Below are 19,393 nucleotides of genomic sequence, written 5' to 3'. Positions count from 1 at the left end.
TTTTCATCCAAAGCACTGTTACACGTGGTATTAGTTTGGCCCTTTGAAATGAAGCTTAACAAAAGTTTCAAAATAAAAGCCTTGAATATTTTTACATGACGTAATTGCTCTTTTTGGCTTTATTTGACTTTTTCATCCAAAGCACTCTTACACATGGGATTAGTTCGGAACTTTAAAATGGAGCATAATAATAATTTCAAAATAAAAGCCTTGAATATTTTTACATCAGGTAATTGCTGTTTTTGGCTTTATGTGACTTTTTCATCCAAAGCACTGTTACACGTGGTATTAGTTTGGCCCTCTGAAATGAAGCATACTGAAAATTTCAAAATAAAAGCCTTGAATATTTTTACATCATGTAATTGCTTTTTTTGGCCGTATATGACTTTTTCATCCACAGCACTGTTACACATGGGATTAGTTTGGAACTTTAAAATGGAGCAAAGTAATAATTTCAAAATAAAAGCCTTGAATATTTTTACATCATGCAATTGCTGTTTTTGGCTTTGTATGACTTTTTCATCCAAAGCACTGTTACACATGGTATTAGTTTGGCCCTTTGAAATGAAGATTAACAAAAATTTCAAAATAAAAGCCTTGAATATTTTGACATCATGTAATTGCTCTTTTTGGCTTTATTTGACTTTTTCATCCAAAGCACTGTTACACATGGTATTAGTTTGGCCCTTTGAAATGAAGCATACTGAAAATTTCAAAATAAAAGCCTTGAATATTTTTACATGACGTAATTGCTCTTTTTGGCTTTATTTGACTTTTTCATCCAAAGCACTCTTACACGTGGTATTAGTTCAGAACTTTAAAATGAAGCATACTGAAAATTTCAAAATAAAAGCCTTGAATACTTTTACATCAGCTACTTGTGTTTTGAGCATTATATAACTATTTTAACCCAAGGACTATTACGCATGGGATTAGTTTGGCCCTTTGAAATGAAGCATACTGAAACTTCCAAAATAAAAGCCTTGACAACATTTTAAATCGTACCGAACGGTGCACGTCCGCCTCGCTTAACGTTCTTGCGGTTCTCCGCGTGCCACTGGTGACGTCGCGGCGTTCTTTGGCGTCGACGCCGATTTGTGGCGCGACGACGCCGGGCCCGAACCCCACGGGCGCGCCTTGGCAGGCCCCGTCTAAATTTCTTCCGAAATTTTCTAGTTATTATTATAATTCTTTATTTTTCATCCGTAACCGTTAATGCGGCTCATACCGCTGCGTGCACACCTACAAAAGAGGTATCAAAACCTGCAGAAAATTCACGCCATTCCAGCTATTACTTTTGGTGGGATTCGGGATGAACATGGCGACATAATTCGCAAAAAACTACGAAAAAAACCCCATTATAATTCAATGGGGAAAATCCATTGAAAACCCTAATACCCTACTGGCTAAAACAGAGAATTGTCTCCCCCAGCTGGCTCAAATGAAGTATTGTAAGTCTGAAAAGCGAAAAGAGCAAGTATGAAAAAAAAAAGATTGTGCCTTGGATATACTGGATTAAACAAAACTTTAAATTTGATTGGTAAACATCCAACAGGTAGATGTGAGTGTGGTATGGATATGGAAACAGTAGAACATGTAATAATTAATTGTGGAAAATATAAAGCAAGTACAATAAATTAGGAAATATGATATAGAGACATTTAAACTTAATAAGATATTAATTAAACACAAAATAAATAAAGCGGTTATTACATGTTTGAAGGTAACAGGATTATATGTAAGACTTTAGATTGGGGAGCGGTTAACTGAAACGTGGGGCGTGCTAACCCCCTGCGCCACCACAGCACGCCCCATGAATATTTATGTTATTTCATAAAATTTCTTAAGAAAACTAAACTGATAGAAAGGATTTAGTGTTTTTTTTTTTTAAGTTGCGCCCTGATCCACACTCCATACCAGTAGGTGGCGGTAATGCACACCATTAAGTTGCTTGCCAACCGCCATTAAAAACAAAAAGAAGAAGAAGAGCTTTCTGCTTCCGACTGTTTGGTTAAGGTAAGAAGTGTTTGTGTTATGTCCATAAAATATACTATTTAATTTCATTACTATATTATTAGAACTGCTTACAGTTGTTAAATGTAATGTGTTCTTTAAGAAATGTGATCGATTTTAAAAGTTTGACTGCTGTGGGATATTTTGTTGTGGCTCTGATAGCGTAGCTGCTAGCTTGATGGAACCACAATTTGTTCACATGTTAGCACTTTGCTAACTGGCTTTCGTGAAACCAGTTAGGCTACAAAATCTCTGTTAACATCAATCTGATCAGCTGAAATAAGGCAATTTTGTTTTACCTCAACCTAGAGCTATTGTGACTTGCAGAAATTGCCACAAATAACCGGAACTAGCATATTAAGCTACTTCACTGAATCAGTTGCTTCGGATACAGATACTCTCAGCTGCCGTCTTGTGCCGACAGTGAAAAACAGCAGAACTACATAATATTAGCTTGGTATGATGTAAATTATAATTTTTGTTTGAATTACATAAAATAACTTCATGATCTGAGTTTTTTTTCATTATGCTTGGCCTATCAATAATTTCAAATAATAAAACATAAAATATCTGGGTTTATTTTGTTCATCCGAACCAGAACCTCCAGGTTCTCCGTTGTAGAGTTTTACTGAAAATCAGCGGAGAAATATCTGTAGCGCAGCAGCTGCGGTACAGTCTGCCCACTAGAGTAGAACTGAACCGAACCAAACATGAACGTATTTCATCGCCTAACGAAAGACAAGGAAGCAAAGAGATTTCGGCTAAAGAAATCTGAACTTGATTACATTGCAGCATCCTTTAGCGTCGATGCCAATTTGTAGCGTGACGACGCCGGGCACAAACCAGACGGGCGCGCCTTGGCAGGCCCCGGCTAAATTTCTTCAGAAATTTTGTTTTTCTAGTTATAATTCTTTATTTTTCTTCCGTAACCGTTAATGCGGCTCGTACCGCTGGGTGCACACCTACAAATGAGGTATCAAAACGTGCAGAAAATTCACGCCATTGGAGCTATTATTTTTGGTGGGATTTGGGCTTAACGTGGCGACATAATTCGCAAAAAACTGCGAAAAAAACCCCATTATAACTCAATGGGAAAAATCCTAGAAATACCCTATTTTTGAGGATTTGCTGTGTCGTCACAAATTCACCTAGAAATGCCATTCAAATTTCATTTTGTAGATACGTCTGTGATCTCTTCGAAAGTGAAGACGGCTCGTCGATACCAGTTACGGTTTGTCCACAATTTGCCTCTAAGCGACCCAAAGTTTCTCATTTTTGCTCAAGTTAGAGTGCGTTTCTGGCTGCTTAGAGTGAGAGATGAAGACAACTTTTTCAACCCAAATCATTTTTGAAATCGCCATCACGCCCACAAATATCGCACGATTAGTATCACAATCGGTCCTGACATTGATACGCCTGTCTGCTCCGGTAAAATGTTTTCGAAATTTATCTAGACCGTACGGTTTTCTGTCACGGTGCTTCAGAGCAAAGTCATGCGACAGGATTTTCTGAGGCTGTCTGAGGCTCTCTCCCATGTATTTGAATAGAATTTCAGATCTGGGCACAACATTTCTTTCTCTCATCGCTGTAAATGTTCTGAGTGAGGTACAGATATGAATCTCGGGACTATCGCAGAAGACACATTGAACTGTCATACGCTGCAAACGCTTTTCGAATATGTATTACGGTTCCCGAACAAGAAGGATTTGTTTCCAATGCTTTTTTGTCAGTAAAATGTGTTTGCTCAAACACACAATTGTGTGTTTGAGAGCTCAGCGCTCAGAGCTCACACCTGCTGAGACCATTATTTACCATAGCAACGGACCTCAAGAGGCTATTGGCTGCTGATTTGGACTACAGATACGCATCGCTGTAGTTCTATCTATCCTCAGTTGAAACAGATCAGGACTGAGAACTGGCCTTTAGAACTACCTGCTGCTATGGGCTGTATATAACTGATTGAACTCAGTAACTGTTACACATGGGATTAGTTTGGAACTTTAAAATTAAGCATACTGAAAATTTCAAAATAAAAGCCTTGAATATTTTACATGACGTAATTGCTCTTTTTGGCCGTATATGACTTTTTCATCCAAAGCAATGTTACACATGGGATTAGTTTGGAACTTTAAAATGGAGCATAATAATAATTTCAAAATAAAAGCCTTGAATATTTTACATGACGTAATTGCTCTTATTGGCCGTATATGACTTTTTCATCCAAAGCAATGTTACACATGGGATTAGTTCGGAACTTTAAAATGGAGCATAATAATAATTTCAAAATAAAAGCCTTGAATATTTTTACATCAGGTAATTGCGCTTTTTGGCTTTATGTGACTTTTTTATCCAAAGCACTGTTACACAATGGAATAGTTTGGCCCTCTGAAATGAAGCATACTGAAAATTTCAAAATAAAAGCCTTGAATATTTTTACGTCATGTAATTGCTCTTTTTGGCCGTATATGACTTTTTCATCCAAAGCACTGTTACACATGGGATTTGTTCGGAACTTTAAAATGGAGCATAATAATAATTTCAAAATAAAAGCCTTGAATATTTTTACATCAGGTAATTGCGCTTTTTGGCTTTATGTGACTTTTTCATCCAAAGCACTGTTACACATGGGATTAGTTCGGAACTTTAAAATGGAGCATAATAATAATTTCAAAATAAAAGCCTTGCATATTTTTACATCAGGTAATTGCTCTTTTTGGCTTTATGTGACTTTTTTATCCAAAGCACTGTTACACATGGGATTCGTTCAGAACTTTAAAATGGAGCATACTGAAAATTTCAAAATAAAAGCCTTGAATATTTTTACATCATGCAATTGCTGTTTTTGGCTTTGTATGACTTTTTCATCCAAAGCACTGTTACACATGGGATTAGTTCGGAACTTTAAAATGGAGAATAATAATTTCAAAATAAAAGCCTTGAATATTTTCACATCAGGTAATTGCTTTTTTTGGCCGTAAATGACTTTTTCATCCAAAGCAATGTTACACATGGGATTAGTTTGGAACTTTAAAATGGAGAATAATAATTTCAAAATAAAAGCCTTGAATATTTTTACATCAGGTAATTGCTGTTTTTGGCTTTATTTGACGTTTTCATCCAAATCACTGTTACACATGGGATTACTTTGGAACTTTTAAATGGAGAATAATAATAATTTCAAAATAAAAGCCTTGAATATTTTTACATCAGGTAATTGCTTTTTTTGGCCGTATATGACTTTTTCATCCAAAGCAATGTTACACATGGGATTAGTTTGGAACTTTAAAATGGAGAATAATAATTTCAAAATAAAAGCCTTGAATATTTTTACATCATGCAATTGCTGTTTTTGGCTTTGTATGACTTTTTCATCCAAAGCACTGTTACACATGGTATTAGTTTGGCCCTTTGAAATGAAGATTAACAAAAATTTCAAAATAAAAGCCTTGAATATTTTTGACATCATGTAATTGCTCTTTTTGGCTTTATTTGACTTTTTCATCCAAAGCACTGTTACACATGGTATTAGTTTGGCCCTTTGAAATGAAGCATACTGAAAATTTCAAAATAAAAGCCTTGAATATTTTTACATGACGTAATTGCTCTTTTTGGCTTTATTTGACTTTTTCATCCAAAGCACTCTTACACGTGGTATTAGTTCAGAACTTTAAAATGAAGCATACTGAAAATTTCAAAATAAAAGCCTTGAATACTTTTACATCAGCTACTTGTGTTTTGAGCATTATATAACTATTTTAACCCAAGGACTATTACGCATGGGATTAGTTTGGCCCTTTGAAATGAAGTTTAACAAAACTTCCAAAATAAAAGCCTCGACAACATTTTAAATCGTACCGAACGGTGCACGTCCGCCTCGCTTAACGTTCTTGCGGTTCTCCGCGTGCCACTGCTTACGTCGCGGCGTTCTTTGGCGTCGACGCCGATTTGTGGCGCGACGACGCCGGGCCCGAACCCCACGGCCGCGCCTCGGCAGGCCCCGGCTAAATTTCTTCCGAAATTTTCTAGTTGGGGCCTGCCATGCAAAGCAATGGCAGGAACCTATTACTCTACACCCAACAAAGTGTCTCTTTAATATTATTATAATTCTTTATTTTTCTTCCGTAACCGTTAATGCGGCTCGTACCGCTGGGTGCACACCTACAAATGAGGTATCAAAACGTGCAGAAAATTCACGCCATTGGAGCTATTACTTGTGGTGGGATTTGGGCTTAACGTGGCGACATAATTCGCAAAAAACTACGAAAAAAACCCCATTATAACTCAATGGGAAAAATCCTAGAAATACCCTATTTTTGAGGATTTGCTGTGTCGTCACAAATTCACCTAGAAATGCCATTCAAATTTCATTTTGTAGATACGTCTGTGATCTCTTCGAAAGTGAAGACGGCTCGTCGATACCAGTTACGGTTTGTCCACAATTTGCCTCTAAGCGACCCAAACTTTCTCATTTTTGCTGAAATTACAGTGACAGCCGATCTCGGTTCAGATCTGGGCACAACATTTCTTTCTCTCATCACTGTAAATGCTCTGAGTGAGGTACAGATATGAATCTCGGGACTATCGCAGAAGACACATTGAACTGTCATACGCTCGAAACGCTTTTCGAATATGTATTACGGTTCCCGAACAAGAAGGATTTGTTTCCAATGCTTTTTTTCAGTAAAGTGTGTTTGCTCAAACACACTTGTGTGTTTGAGAGCTCACAGCTCAGAGCTCACACCTGCTGAGACCATTATTTGCCATAGCAACGGAACTCAAGAGGCTATTGGCTGCTGATTTGGACTACGAATACGCATCGCTGTAGTTCTATCTATCCTCAGTTGAAACAGATCAGGACTGAGAACTGGCCTTTAGAACTACTGCTGCTATGGGCTGTATATAACTGATTTAACTCAGTAACTGTTACACATGGGATTAGTTTGGAACTTTAAAATGGAGCATAATAATAATTTCAAAATAAAAGCCTTGAATAGTTTTACATCAGGTAATTGCTGTTTTTGGCTTTATTTGACGTTTTCATCCAAAGCACTGTTACACATGGGATTACTTTGGAACTTTAAAATGGAGAATAATAATAATTTCAAAATAAAAGCCTTGAATATTTTTACATCAGGTAATTGCTTTTTTTGGCCGTATATGACTTTTTCATCCAAAGCAATGTTACACATGGGATTAGTTTGGAACTTTAAAATGGAGAATAATAATTTCAAAATAAAAGCCTTGAATATTTTTACATCAGGTAATTGCTGTTTTTGGCTTTATTTGACGTTTTCATCCAAAGCACTGTTACACATGGGATTACTTTGGAACTTTAAAATGGAGAATAATAATAATTTCAAAATAAAAGCCTTGAATAGTTTTACATCAGGTAATTGCTGTTTTTGGCTTTATTTGACGTTTTCATCCAAAGCACTGTTACACATGGGATTACTTTGGAACTTTAAAATGGAGAATAATAATAATTTCAAAATAAAAGCCTTGAATATTTTTACATCAGGTAATTGCTTTTTTTGGCCGTATATGACTTTTTCATCCAAAGCAATGTTACACATGGGATTAGTTTGGAACTTTAAAATGGAGAATAATAATTTCAAAATAAAAGCCTTGAATATTTTACATGACGTAATTGCTCTTTTTGGCCGTATATGACTTTTTCATCCGAAGCAATGTTACACATGGGATTAGTTCGGAACTTTAAAATGGAGCATAATAATAATTTCAAAATAAAAGCCTTGAATATTTTTACATCAGGTAATTGCTGTTTTTGGCTTTATGTGACTTTTTCATCCAAAGCACTGTTACACATGGTATTAGTTTGGCCCTTTGAAATGAATATTAACAAAAATTTCAAAATAAAAGCCTTGAATATTTTTACATCATGTAATTGCTCTTTTTGGCTTTATTTGACTTTTTCATCCAAAGCACTGTTACACGTGGTATTAGTTTGGCCCTTTGAAATGAAGCTTAACAAAAGTTTCAAAATAAAAGCCTTGAATATTTTTACATGACGTAATTGCTCTTTTTGGCTTTATTTGACTTTTTCATCCAAAGCACTCTTACACATGGGATTAGTTCGGAACTTTAAAATGGAGCATAATAATAATTTCAAAATAAAAGCCTTGAATATTTTTACATCAGGTAATTGCTGTTTTTGGCTTTATGTGACTTTTTCATCCAAAGCACTGTTACACGTGGTATTAGTTTGGCCCTCTGAAATGAAGCATACTGAAAATTTCAAAATAAAAGCCTTGAATATTTTTACATCATGTAATTGCTTTTTTTGGCCGTATATGACTTTTTCATCCACAGCACTGTTACACATGGGATTAGTTTGGAACTTTAAAATGGAGCAAAGTAATAATTTCAAAATAAAAGCCTTGAATATTTTTACATCATGCAATTGCTGTTTTTGGCTTTGTATGACTTTTTCATCCAAAGCACTGTTACACATGGTATTAGTTTGGCCCTTTGAAATGAAGATTAACAAAAATTTCAAAATAAAAGCCTTGAATATTTTGACATCATGTAATTGCTCTTTTTGGCTTTATTTGACTTTTTCATCCAAAGCACTGTTACACATGGTATTAGTTTGGCCCTTTGAAATGAAGCATACTGAAAATTTCAAAATAAAAGCCTTGAATATTTTTACATGACGTAATTGCTCTTTTTGGCTTTATTTGACTTTTTCATCCAAAGCACTCTTACACGTGGTATTAGTTCAGAACTTTAAAATGAAGCATACTGAAAATTTCAAAATAAAAGCCTTGAATACTTTTACATCAGCTACTTGTGTTTTGAGCATTATATAACTATTTTAACCCAAGGACTATTACGCATGGGATTAGTTTGGCCCTTTGAAATGAAGCATACTGAAACTTCCAAAATAAAAGCCTTGACAACATTTTAAATCGTACCGAACGGTGCACGTCCGCCTCGCTTAACGTTCTTGCGGTTCTCCGCGTGCCACTGGTGACGTCGCGGCGTTCTTTGGCGTCGACGCCGATTTGTGGCGCGACGACGCCGGGCCCGAACCCCACGGGCGCGCCTTGGCAGGCCCCGTCTAAATTTCTTCCGAAATTTTCTAGTTGGGGCCTGCCATGCAAAGCAATGGCAGGAACCTATTGTTATTGTCGGAGAAAGTGTTTCTTTATTCTTCTTTATTTTTCTTCCGTAACCGTTAATGCGGCTCATACCGCTTGGTGCACACCTACAAATGAGGTATCAAAACCTGCAGAAAATTCACGCCATTCCAGCTATTACTTCTGGTGGGATTTGGCCTTAACGTGGCGACATAATTCGCAAAAAACTACGAAAAAAACCCCATTATAACTCAATGGGAAAAATCCTAGAAATACCCTATTTTTGAGGATTTGCTGTGTCGTCACAAATTCACCTAGAAATGCCATTCAAATTTCATTTTGTAGATACGTCTGTGATCTCTTCGAAAGTGAAGACGGCTCGTCGATACCAGTTACGGTTTGTCCACAATTTGCCTCTAAGCGACCCAAAGTTTCTCATTTTTCCTAAAGTTAGAGTGCGTCTCTGGCTGCTTAGAGTGAGAGATGAAGACAACTTTTTCAGCCCAAATCATTTTTGAAATCGCCATCACGCCCACAAATATCGCACGATTAGTATCAAAATCGGTCCTGACATTGATACGCCTGTCTGCTCCGGTAAAATGTTTTCGAAATTTATCTAGACCGTACGGTTTTCTGTCACGGTGCTTCAGAGCAAAGTCATGCGACAGGATTTTCTGAGGCTGTCTGAGGCTCTCTCCCATGTATTTGAATAGAATTTCAGATCTGGGCACAACATTTCTTTCTCTCATCACTGTAAATGCTCTGAGTGAGGTACAGATATGAATCTCGGGACTATCGCAGACGACACATAGGCCTCTCATACGCTCGAAACGCTTTTCGAATATGTATTACGGTTCCCGAACAAGAAGGATTTGTTTCCAATGCTTTTTTTCAGTAAACCGTGTTGGCTCAAACACACAATTGTGTGTTTGAGCATGTATGACTCACAGCTCACACCTGCTGAGACCATTATTTACCATGGCAACGGAACTCAAGAGGCTGTTGGCTGCTGATTTGGACTACAAATTCGCATCGCTGTAGTTCTATCTATCCTCAGTTGAAACAGATCAGGACTGAGAACTGGCCTTTAGAACTACCCGCTGCTATGGGCTGTATATAACTGATTTAACTCAGTAACTGTTACACATGGGATTATTTTGGAACTTTAAAATTAAGCATACTGAAAATTTCAAAATAAAAGCCTTGAATATTTTTACATCAGGTAATTGCTCTTTTTGGCTTTATTTGACTTTTTCATCCAAACCACTCTTACACGTGGTATTAGTTCAGAACTTTAAAATGAAGCATACTGAAAATTTCAAAATAAAAGCCTTGAATATTTTTACATGACGTAATTGCTCTTTTTGGCTTTATTTGACTTTTTCATCCAAACCACTCTTACACGTGGTATTAGTTCAGAACTTTAAAATGAAGCATACTGAAAATTTCAAAATAAAAGCCTTGAATATTTTTACATGACGTAATTGCTCTTTTTGGCTTTATTTGACTTTTTCATCCAAAGCACTCTTACACGTGGTATTAGTTCAGAACTTTAAAATGAAGCATACTGAAAATTTCAAAATAAAAGCCTTGAATATTTTTACATCATGTAATTGCTCTTTTTGGCTTTATTTGACTTTTTCATCCAAAGCACTGTTACACATGGTATTAGTTTGGCCCTTTGAAATGAAGCATACTGAAAATTTCAAAATAAAAGCCTTGAATATTTTTACATGACGTAATTGCTCTTTTTGGCTTTATTTGACTTTTTCATCCAAAGCACTCTTACACGTGGTATTAGTTCGGAACTTTAAAATGAAGCATACTGAAAATTTCAAAATAAAAGCCTTGAATATTTTTACATCAGCTACTTGTGTTTTGAGCATTATATAACTATTTTAACCCAAGGACTATTACGCATGGGATTAGTTTGGCCCTTTGAAATGAAGTTTAACAAAACTTCCAAAATAAAAGCCTTGAGAAAATTTTAAATCGTACCGAATGGTGCACGTCCACCTCACTTAACGTTCTTGCGGTTCTCCGCATGCCACTGATTACGTAGCGGCGTTCTTTAGCGTCGATGCAAATTTGTGGCGTGACGACGCCGGGCCCAAACCCCACGGGCGCGCCTTGGCAGGCCCCGGCTAAATTTCTTCAGAAATTTTGTTTTTCTAGTTATTCTTTATTTTTCATCCGTAACCGTTAATGCGGCTCATACCGCTGCGTGCACACCTACAAAAGAGGTATCAAAACGTGCAGAAAATTCACGCCATTCCAGCTATTACTTTTGGTGGGATTCGGGATTAACATGGCGACATAATTCGCAAAAAACTACGAAAAAAACCCCATTATAACTCAATGGGAAAAATCCTAGAAATACCCTATTTTTGAGGATTTGCTGTGTCGTCACAAATTCACCTAGAAATGCCATTCAAATTTCATTTTGTAGATACGTCTGTGATCTCTTCGAAAGTGAAGACGGCTCGTCGATACCAGTTATGGTTTGTCCACAATTTGCCTCTAAGCGACCCAAAGTTTCTCATTTTTGCTCATATTAGAGTGACAGCCGACCTCGGTTCATATCTGGGCACAACATTTCTTTCTCTCATCACTGTAAATGCTCTGAGTGAGGTACAGATATGAATCTCGGGACTATCGCAGAAGACACATTGAACTGTCATACGCTTAAAACGCTTTTCGAATATGTATTACGGTTCCCGAACAAGAAGGATTTGTTTCCAATGCTTTTTTTCAGTAAAGTGTGTTTGCTCAAACACACTTGTGTGTTTGAGAGCTCACAGCTCAGAGCTCACACCTGCTGAGACCATTATTTGCCATAGCAACGGAACTCAAGAGGCTATTGGCTGCTGGTTAGGACTACGAATACGCATCGTTGTAGTTCTATCTATCCTCAGTTGAAACAGATCAGGACTGAGAACTGGCCTTTACAACTACTTGCTGCTTTGGGCTGTATATAACTGATTTAACTCAGTAACTGTTACACATGGGATTAGTTTTACACTTTAAAATTAAGCATATTGAAAATTTCACAATAAAAGCCCTGAATATTTTTACATGACGTAATTGCTCTTTTTTGGCTTTATTTGACTTTTTCATCCAAAGCACTGTTACACATGGTATTAGTTTGGCCCTTTAAAATGAAGCTTAACAAAAATTTCAAAATAAAAGCCTTGAATATTTTTACATCAGCTACTTGTGTTTTGAGCATTATATAACTATTTTAACCGAAGGACTATTACGCATGGGATTAGTTTGGCCCTTTGAAATGAAGCATCCTGCAAATTTCAAAATAAAAGCCTTGAATATTTTTACATGACGTAATTGCTCTTTTTGGCTTTATTTGACTTTTTCATCCAAAGCACTGTTACACATGGTATTAGTTTGGCCCTTTGAAATGAATATTAACAAAAATTTCAAAATTAAAGCCTTGAATATTTTTACATCATGTAATTGCTCTTTTTGGCTTTATTTGACTTTTTCATCCAAAGCACTGTTACACGTGGTATTAGTTTGGCCCTTTGAAATGAAGCTTAACAAAAGTTTCAAAATAAAAGCCTTGAATATTTTTACATGACGTAATTGCTCTTTTTGGCTTTATTTGACTTTTTCATCCAAAGCACTCTTACACGTGGTATTAGTTCAGAACTTTAAAATGAAGCATACTGAAAATTTCAAAATAAAAGCCTTGAATATTTTACATGAAGTAATTGCTCTTTTTGGCCGTATATGACTTTTTCATCCAAAGCAATGTTACACATGGGATTAGTTCGGAACTTTAAAATGGAGCATAATAATAATTTCAAAATAAAAGCCTTGAATATTTTTACATCAGGTAATTGCTGTTTTTGGCTTTATTTGACGTTTTCATCCAAAGCACTGTTACACATGGGATTACTTTGGAACTTTGAAATGAAGCATACTGAAAATTTCAAAATAAAAGCCTTGAATATTTTTACATCAGGTAATTGCTGTTTTTGGCTTTATATGACTTTTTCATCCAAAGCACTGTTACACATGGGATTAGTTTGGAACTTTAAAATGGAGCATAATAATAATTTCAAAATAAAAGCCTTGAATATTTTTACATCAGGTAATTGCTCTTTTTGGCTTTATTTGACTTTTTCATCCAAAGCACTGTTACACGTGGTATTAGTTTGGCCCTTTGAAATGAAGCATTCTGAAAATTTCAAAATAAAAGCCTTGAATAATTTTACATGACGTAATTGCTCTTTTTGGCTTTATTTGACTTTTTCATCCAAAGCACTGTTACACGTGGTATTAGTTTGGCCCTTTGAAATGAAGCATACTGAAAATTTCAAAATAAAAGCCTTGAATATTTTTACATCAGCTACTTGTGTTTTGAGCATTATATAACTATTTTAACCCAAGGACTATTACGCATGGGATTAGTTTGGCCCTTTGAAATGAAGGTTAACAAAACTTCCAAAATAAAAGCCTTGACAACATTTTAAATCGTACCGAACGGTGCACGTCCGCCTCGCTTAACGTTCTTGCGGTTCTCCGCGTGCCACTGATCACGTCGCGGCGTCCTTTGGCGTCGACGCCGATTTGTGGCGCGACGACGCCGGGCCCATGCCCGACGGGCGCGCCTTGGCAGGCCCCGGCTAAATTTCTTCCGAAATTTTCTAGTCTAAAAATAAGATTTTTTTTTCCAAGTAAATTTGACTTTTCAAGTCAGAAATTTCCATGTTTTTTCTAGAAAAATTTATCTAAATGGGCCTAAAACGTCATCATAAATAAGTTTTCACAGTCGATGGATGGATCTGTTTTGCTGTTTGTAACGTCTTTCTTTTGTTTTTTATGCAGGCAGATCTACAGTCGACTCTGGGCGACACCGGCTACGTCGTTTTCGGAGTGATTCTGTTTGTTTGGGAGCTGCTACCGACTTCCCTTGTTGTGTATTTCTTCAGGGTTCGGAAACCCAACTTGGACAGGGTGAGGCCTCCACAACACGGCTGAGTGTTGAAACTATTAATTAAGTTAATCGATTATTGAAATAATCGGCAACTAATTTAGAAATTGTGTAATCATTAATTGGGGTGTAAGGACTGAGAACATGGCATTTGTCAGAGCAGCAAATATGCCAAAACTGTACAAAAACTATGTACGTTTTGCATTTAAGATTTAAAACTTTGCTACTTAAGAGTATTTTATAGATTATATTAATGGGCATATTTTTAGCGTCACCTGTTTCAAATTCTGAAGAAAAAAAAATCTCCTATTATGCACCTTTTGTTGTTCAATTATTAATCTGTTAATCCAAAAATATATCACCCCTAAACTGTATTGATGTTTGTTTGCAGTATTTCTTTAGCTGCAGATTAAATTTTTTGCTACAAATTAATCAAGCATACACTAAATGAATGCCAATGTTATTGAATTTTAGCCAATTACATTATTCTCTTATTTATAAAATAAATTTGTTTAAACGCATCTTTTAATGTTGTAAAAAAAGGCTTAAATGATAAATCTGCAGAATTTGCCTTTTTTTATTTATCCGATTAACTGATAAATCTTTAGTTTAACCAATTAATCAATAACTAAAACAATCGTTAGTTTCAGCTCTCTACTTTCTAGCAGGTTATGAACCGTCATAAGGGGTTAAATTATGTGAAAGTCTGTTTTGAAGTTTCTTAATATGTGGTATACAAATAATATTGAATTTTAGGCAAAATTATTTTCTTATTTAAAAAAGGAACTGAATTGTTTAAATGCATCTCTTAATATATTTCTAACATTGTAGAAAAAGGCTTAAGCAAAAAATCTTCAGAATATGCCTATTTTTATTTATCTGATTAACCAATTAATCTTCAGTTTAACCGATTAATCGATAACTAAAATAATCATTAGTTTCAGCTCTATGCCTTCTAGCATGCTATGAGCCGTCATAAGGGGTAAAAAAAGGTTAAATATGTGAAAGTTTGTTCTGATTTTTCGTAATGCCGTGTTTTTAGGGGTTTTCTTTGCTCCTTTTTGGAGCAAAAAGTTAAAACGTTTCTGACAGGACTTGTTAAACAGTAGAGACACTGCTACAAAAAACCCCATAAGAACCACGGGAATAAAATAAAATCTAATGTGATAATACACATATAAGAAAATATTACATATTTCTTATAATCAAAAGAGGGAACTGTGATGAAAAATTGTTACAGAACAAAAAGTTGATGTTTCTTTACATATTAGTGAACTGTGGTTAGTTACAGCCATCTTGTGGTTTGTCTTCGTCTCCTGCAGAGCGGCTCCGGCCTCCCTGGCCACGTCTTCTCGTCCAGAGCTTACTTCTTCGACAACCCGAGACGCTACGACAGCGACGATGACCTGGCGTGGAGCGTCATGCCTCAGAACATCCAGGCCAGGTACAATCCTCTCATTTCCTGCCGTTCAGGAGGTTCTGCAGGGATGGTCGATGTTAACGGATGTCGTCTTTCACACCGTCTAGCCTGGCTGCGGACAGCTACGAGTGGGGAAGCCAGAACAGCGGCATCAGCGCCTACATCGGCAGCGAGGACAGCTACAACTTCTCCCGCCCGCCGGAGGAGCTCAGCCATTACTGAGGGGCGTTCAAGGACTCATCTGTATATTTTTGCACAGTCTGTTACTGACCGAGGCACAAGGGTCTTCAGGAGCTGAAGGAAACGACAGACTCCTCTCATTGCCAGTATATAAAAGCCCAGAAATGGGACAGTACTTTTGCACACTCCTTGTACAGATTATGATCTGTTCTTGAAACTCTTTCATTATTTAGGTCATGTTGATTACATCTTAATATATTTCCTAACCTTTGTAAGCTGTACTGTAATATTTTAATGTACTATGTGAATGTTTTTGTTTTCATACAGATGTTTATAATTAAGATTCTTTTAATTCATATTAAAAAAAGTTTAAATACTGTAGAAATGTTTTAATTTTAATATTTAACGGATGAGGTTTTCCAAGGTGGAATCCACAACTTGCACAGCAGCGCCCCCTATTGGTGCGGCAACTCATTGTTCTTTAAAATCTTTGTTTTAAAACTAAAAGTGAATTTAAACTAGAATATGATTTTGTTTTTCTTAGAATCCAGAGTTCCTATATATTTTCAGACATCTGTGCAAAATCAAAAAGTACCAATTTGGACTGGATCATTTTTTAATTTATGGGCAAGTTAAACCAGCTCTGCTTTAAAATTTGTACCAGATTTGTTATTTTTTTAGACGCAAATTATTCTACTATAGATAAAAGTTCAGTTTATTTGAATTCTGTTTCCTTTAATTTTTACCATTTTCCAGACTCGATGTTAAAACACACGGGTCTAGAAAATGGGTTATTTTTAATGTACTATTTTCATTAAATAAGGGAACATTTCATTTATCTTCTGGTCTTTTCACTCCTTAAGCTATTTTTAAAAAAAAAAATCAGATAGTTGCATATAGTGCATAAATTTAATAAATAAAAAAAACTTTAAAACCAAAAAGAAATTTGAAAAATAAAATTTCTTCCCTCTAAATCCAAACTGATCAATAACTTTGGCACAAAACAAGGTGTGAGGGATGAAGCAATTTAAAAATAGGTATAAATTATGGAAATCAATAAAAGAATCACTTTGTTTTTAGAAAGGAATAAAAATCTGGAAATTTAAACTTTTTTGCACTCAGTTTTTTTGCTCAATAGCCATAGTTGGAGAGTAATAAAAAGCCAGTTAATGTTCATGAACACAATTTATAAATAAGAATATAATTTGAGTCCCATAACGTGTTGGTTAGAAATATGAAAATGAAACTAATTATTCTAATTAATGGCTGGATGTTTTGATTGATTGTTCATAAAGATAAAAGCTGAATTTAATTTCCTACACAAATAATTCAAGAGGAAAAAACCCTAAAAAATTATAAACTTTCATTTCCATGCAGCCAATGAACCTTTAAAAATACATCCAAGTTGAAAACTGAAAACAAAACTCACAAGATTTGAATAAATTAAAGTTTTTGTTGAGTGACAGAATAGAAAGACCAGCAGGCCAGGCGTGTTTCGAATTCCTCTCAATTTTATTGAGGAGCTTTTCAAAAATGATGGCCCTCTAAAAAGCGCGACATACATAGTAATGTTCCTGATCATTAAGACTTCAGCTTAACGATCAGATATTAACTCTGCAAATGTAAAGACTGTCCTGAAATGCTCTGGAAATAATCAAGAAAAAACTGTAACCAGATGACTAAACAGGTGCATAAAAAAAAAAGCATTTTATGAAACAATGCACTGACTGAGGTAGTAATAAAGATGTTTATTACACAATTAGTTTTACTTTTGTTTTAATAATTAGTGAGAGCAATGCAGAATTCTGGAAATTTGATCCAGATAATTTTGACAGATTATAAACAGTTAATACTGCAGGAAAGATGTTTGTTTTTTTTGTTTTTTTTGGAAAAGTAAGACTGAAGACATGTAGGTCAGCTGCAGTTTGAGTTTCTGCCTGATATCGAATGAAAAACAGCAGAGGAAATAAAGCTGCAACCAACACATCCCCGCTGAACCGAGAACACAAAGATATTAGTCCTTCACTACATCCAGGGTCTAAATTCCTTATTAATAAGGTGCAAAGTCTTGAGTGTCTTCGGGGTTTTTTTTTTTGTTGTTTTAATGAGGCAGATTTAGCGTTTTTTAGAATACCTTACAGCCTTCACATCACATCCAACAAAAACACATTTTGTCATCCAGCAGATCGGTCTGAGACGAGGCATGGGCATCGTGCACAAACCTTTAAAGGGGCAGCATTATGTGTTTTCCAGGCACATGGTGCCATTTTATAGCACAATTATGTAACTATGTTACCTCCTGTTCTCATAAAAACACTACAGCTACAGCTCTGGTTAAAATAAAGAGCCCACTGCACTGAACCCTATTGGTTATTCCACCTGGTAATTCCACCAAATATTGATTTATGAACTCTTCCAGAGTTAAAACATTAGTATTGTTTCTAAATGAATATTAAATTGTTTTCTTTGCATTATTTGAGGTCTGAACGCACTGCATGTTTATCGTTTTCTGCAAATACTAAACTTTTGCTTGGGATTTCGTAGACATATCAGTAGTTCATAAAATAAAAGAACAATGTTCGTTTTACTCAAACATATGCTACAAAAGGTAAAAGCAGAGAAACTGATCATTTTGAAGCGGTCTATCAATTTTTTCCAGAACTGTATGTCAAACCTGACTTGGATGAAATGTAGGGCCTTGAAATTGGGCCTCTGTCTCTTTAAAAACTCCTGCTCTTTCTGACAAGCCTATTAACCCTTTAATAACATTTTGTAACTGAAATAACTCGTATAATGAGTTCAGAAGATGAAGTTACACCGGGTGTGTGCTAATTGCTGCTGGCTAGTCTGAAGGAGTGGGGAGAGGAGCTGCACCTCGAAGGCAGGGCCAGTCCACCCAGATGTTTTGCACAGCTGAATGGTTGCCATGGAGATTAAAGGATTTCTCAAACATGCATGAAAGAATCAAAGCAACACTCCAGGCATGTTTTTATTTCAGAAACACATTATAACATGATGTAAAGCTCAAAGTCTTTTTTTACGTAATACTGCCCCTTTAAAAGTAGCTAAATAAAATCTCAAAACATCGTTGATGTCAGAGAGAAATGTAATGCATCACTGCCCCTCCTTCACCTTTTGCTGACCATCAGAATGCAGAAACATTTGGGAGTGACTAGTGCTTTCTCCAGCTCTCTGAAGCACATAACAGTGGACTACCACTTGCTTCTGAGCACTGCAGGTCAGCTGGCTGAAAAGGGTAACTACTCTCTCTTGTTTACAATAATAAAACAAATGCAGCTTTCTGCACCTCCCATTGATGTAGCATTTAAAAAAAATTATTTTTAGAGAAAAGGCCGATTAAGAGTAAATACCACACCTAATTAACCAGATAATATATTTTGTCCAAAAAAATTAAAATAAAATAAAATATTGATTCTGATCATTCTCGTTTCTTTTACTTTCATTTTTTGTGTGTTTAATTTTTAAGAATTACATTTGTAGATTACTTCATATTATTGTTATATACAGCTGTCTTCAAAATAATAGCAGTCCAACCTCAACAACCAGATTATAACACCTGTTTTAGTAGAACTTACATTTCTACACAGGAAATAATTTACAAATCTCGAGTAGCAACAGTGATGCTGTTAATACTGTAGGTTCTGTGCAGCTGAATTATTAATTAAAAGGGTTTTTATTTAAAACAACAGCATTGTGGGCAGGTAA

At 35.7% G+C, this 19,393-nt stretch overlaps 1 protein-coding gene across 1 annotated transcript in view; it reads left to right on the top strand.

The window, feature by feature from the left end:
• Window positions 1-16,048, top strand: part of gpr137b (G protein-coupled receptor 137B) — a 33,228-nt gene extending 17,180 nt beyond the window's left edge. Inside the window, exons 5-7 of the mRNA XM_014469408.2 lie at window positions 13,962-14,090; window positions 15,390-15,511; window positions 15,595-16,048. Of these exons, the coding sequence (XP_014324894.1) occupies window positions 13,962-14,090; window positions 15,390-15,511; window positions 15,595-15,709 (366 nt within the window). The 3' untranslated portion in view covers window positions 15,710-16,048. The remainder of the gene's footprint in view (window positions 1-13,961; window positions 14,091-15,389; window positions 15,512-15,594) is intronic.
• Window positions 16,049-19,393: the final 3,345 nt, after the last annotated feature.

Source organism: Xiphophorus maculatus, chromosome 22, assembly GCF_002775205.1.
Source record: "Xiphophorus maculatus strain JP 163 A chromosome 22, X_maculatus-5.0-male, whole genome shotgun sequence".
Taxonomy (NCBI): domain Eukaryota; kingdom Metazoa; phylum Chordata; class Actinopteri; order Cyprinodontiformes; family Poeciliidae; genus Xiphophorus; species Xiphophorus maculatus.
This window is presented reverse-complemented; position numbering and strand designations above follow the sequence as displayed.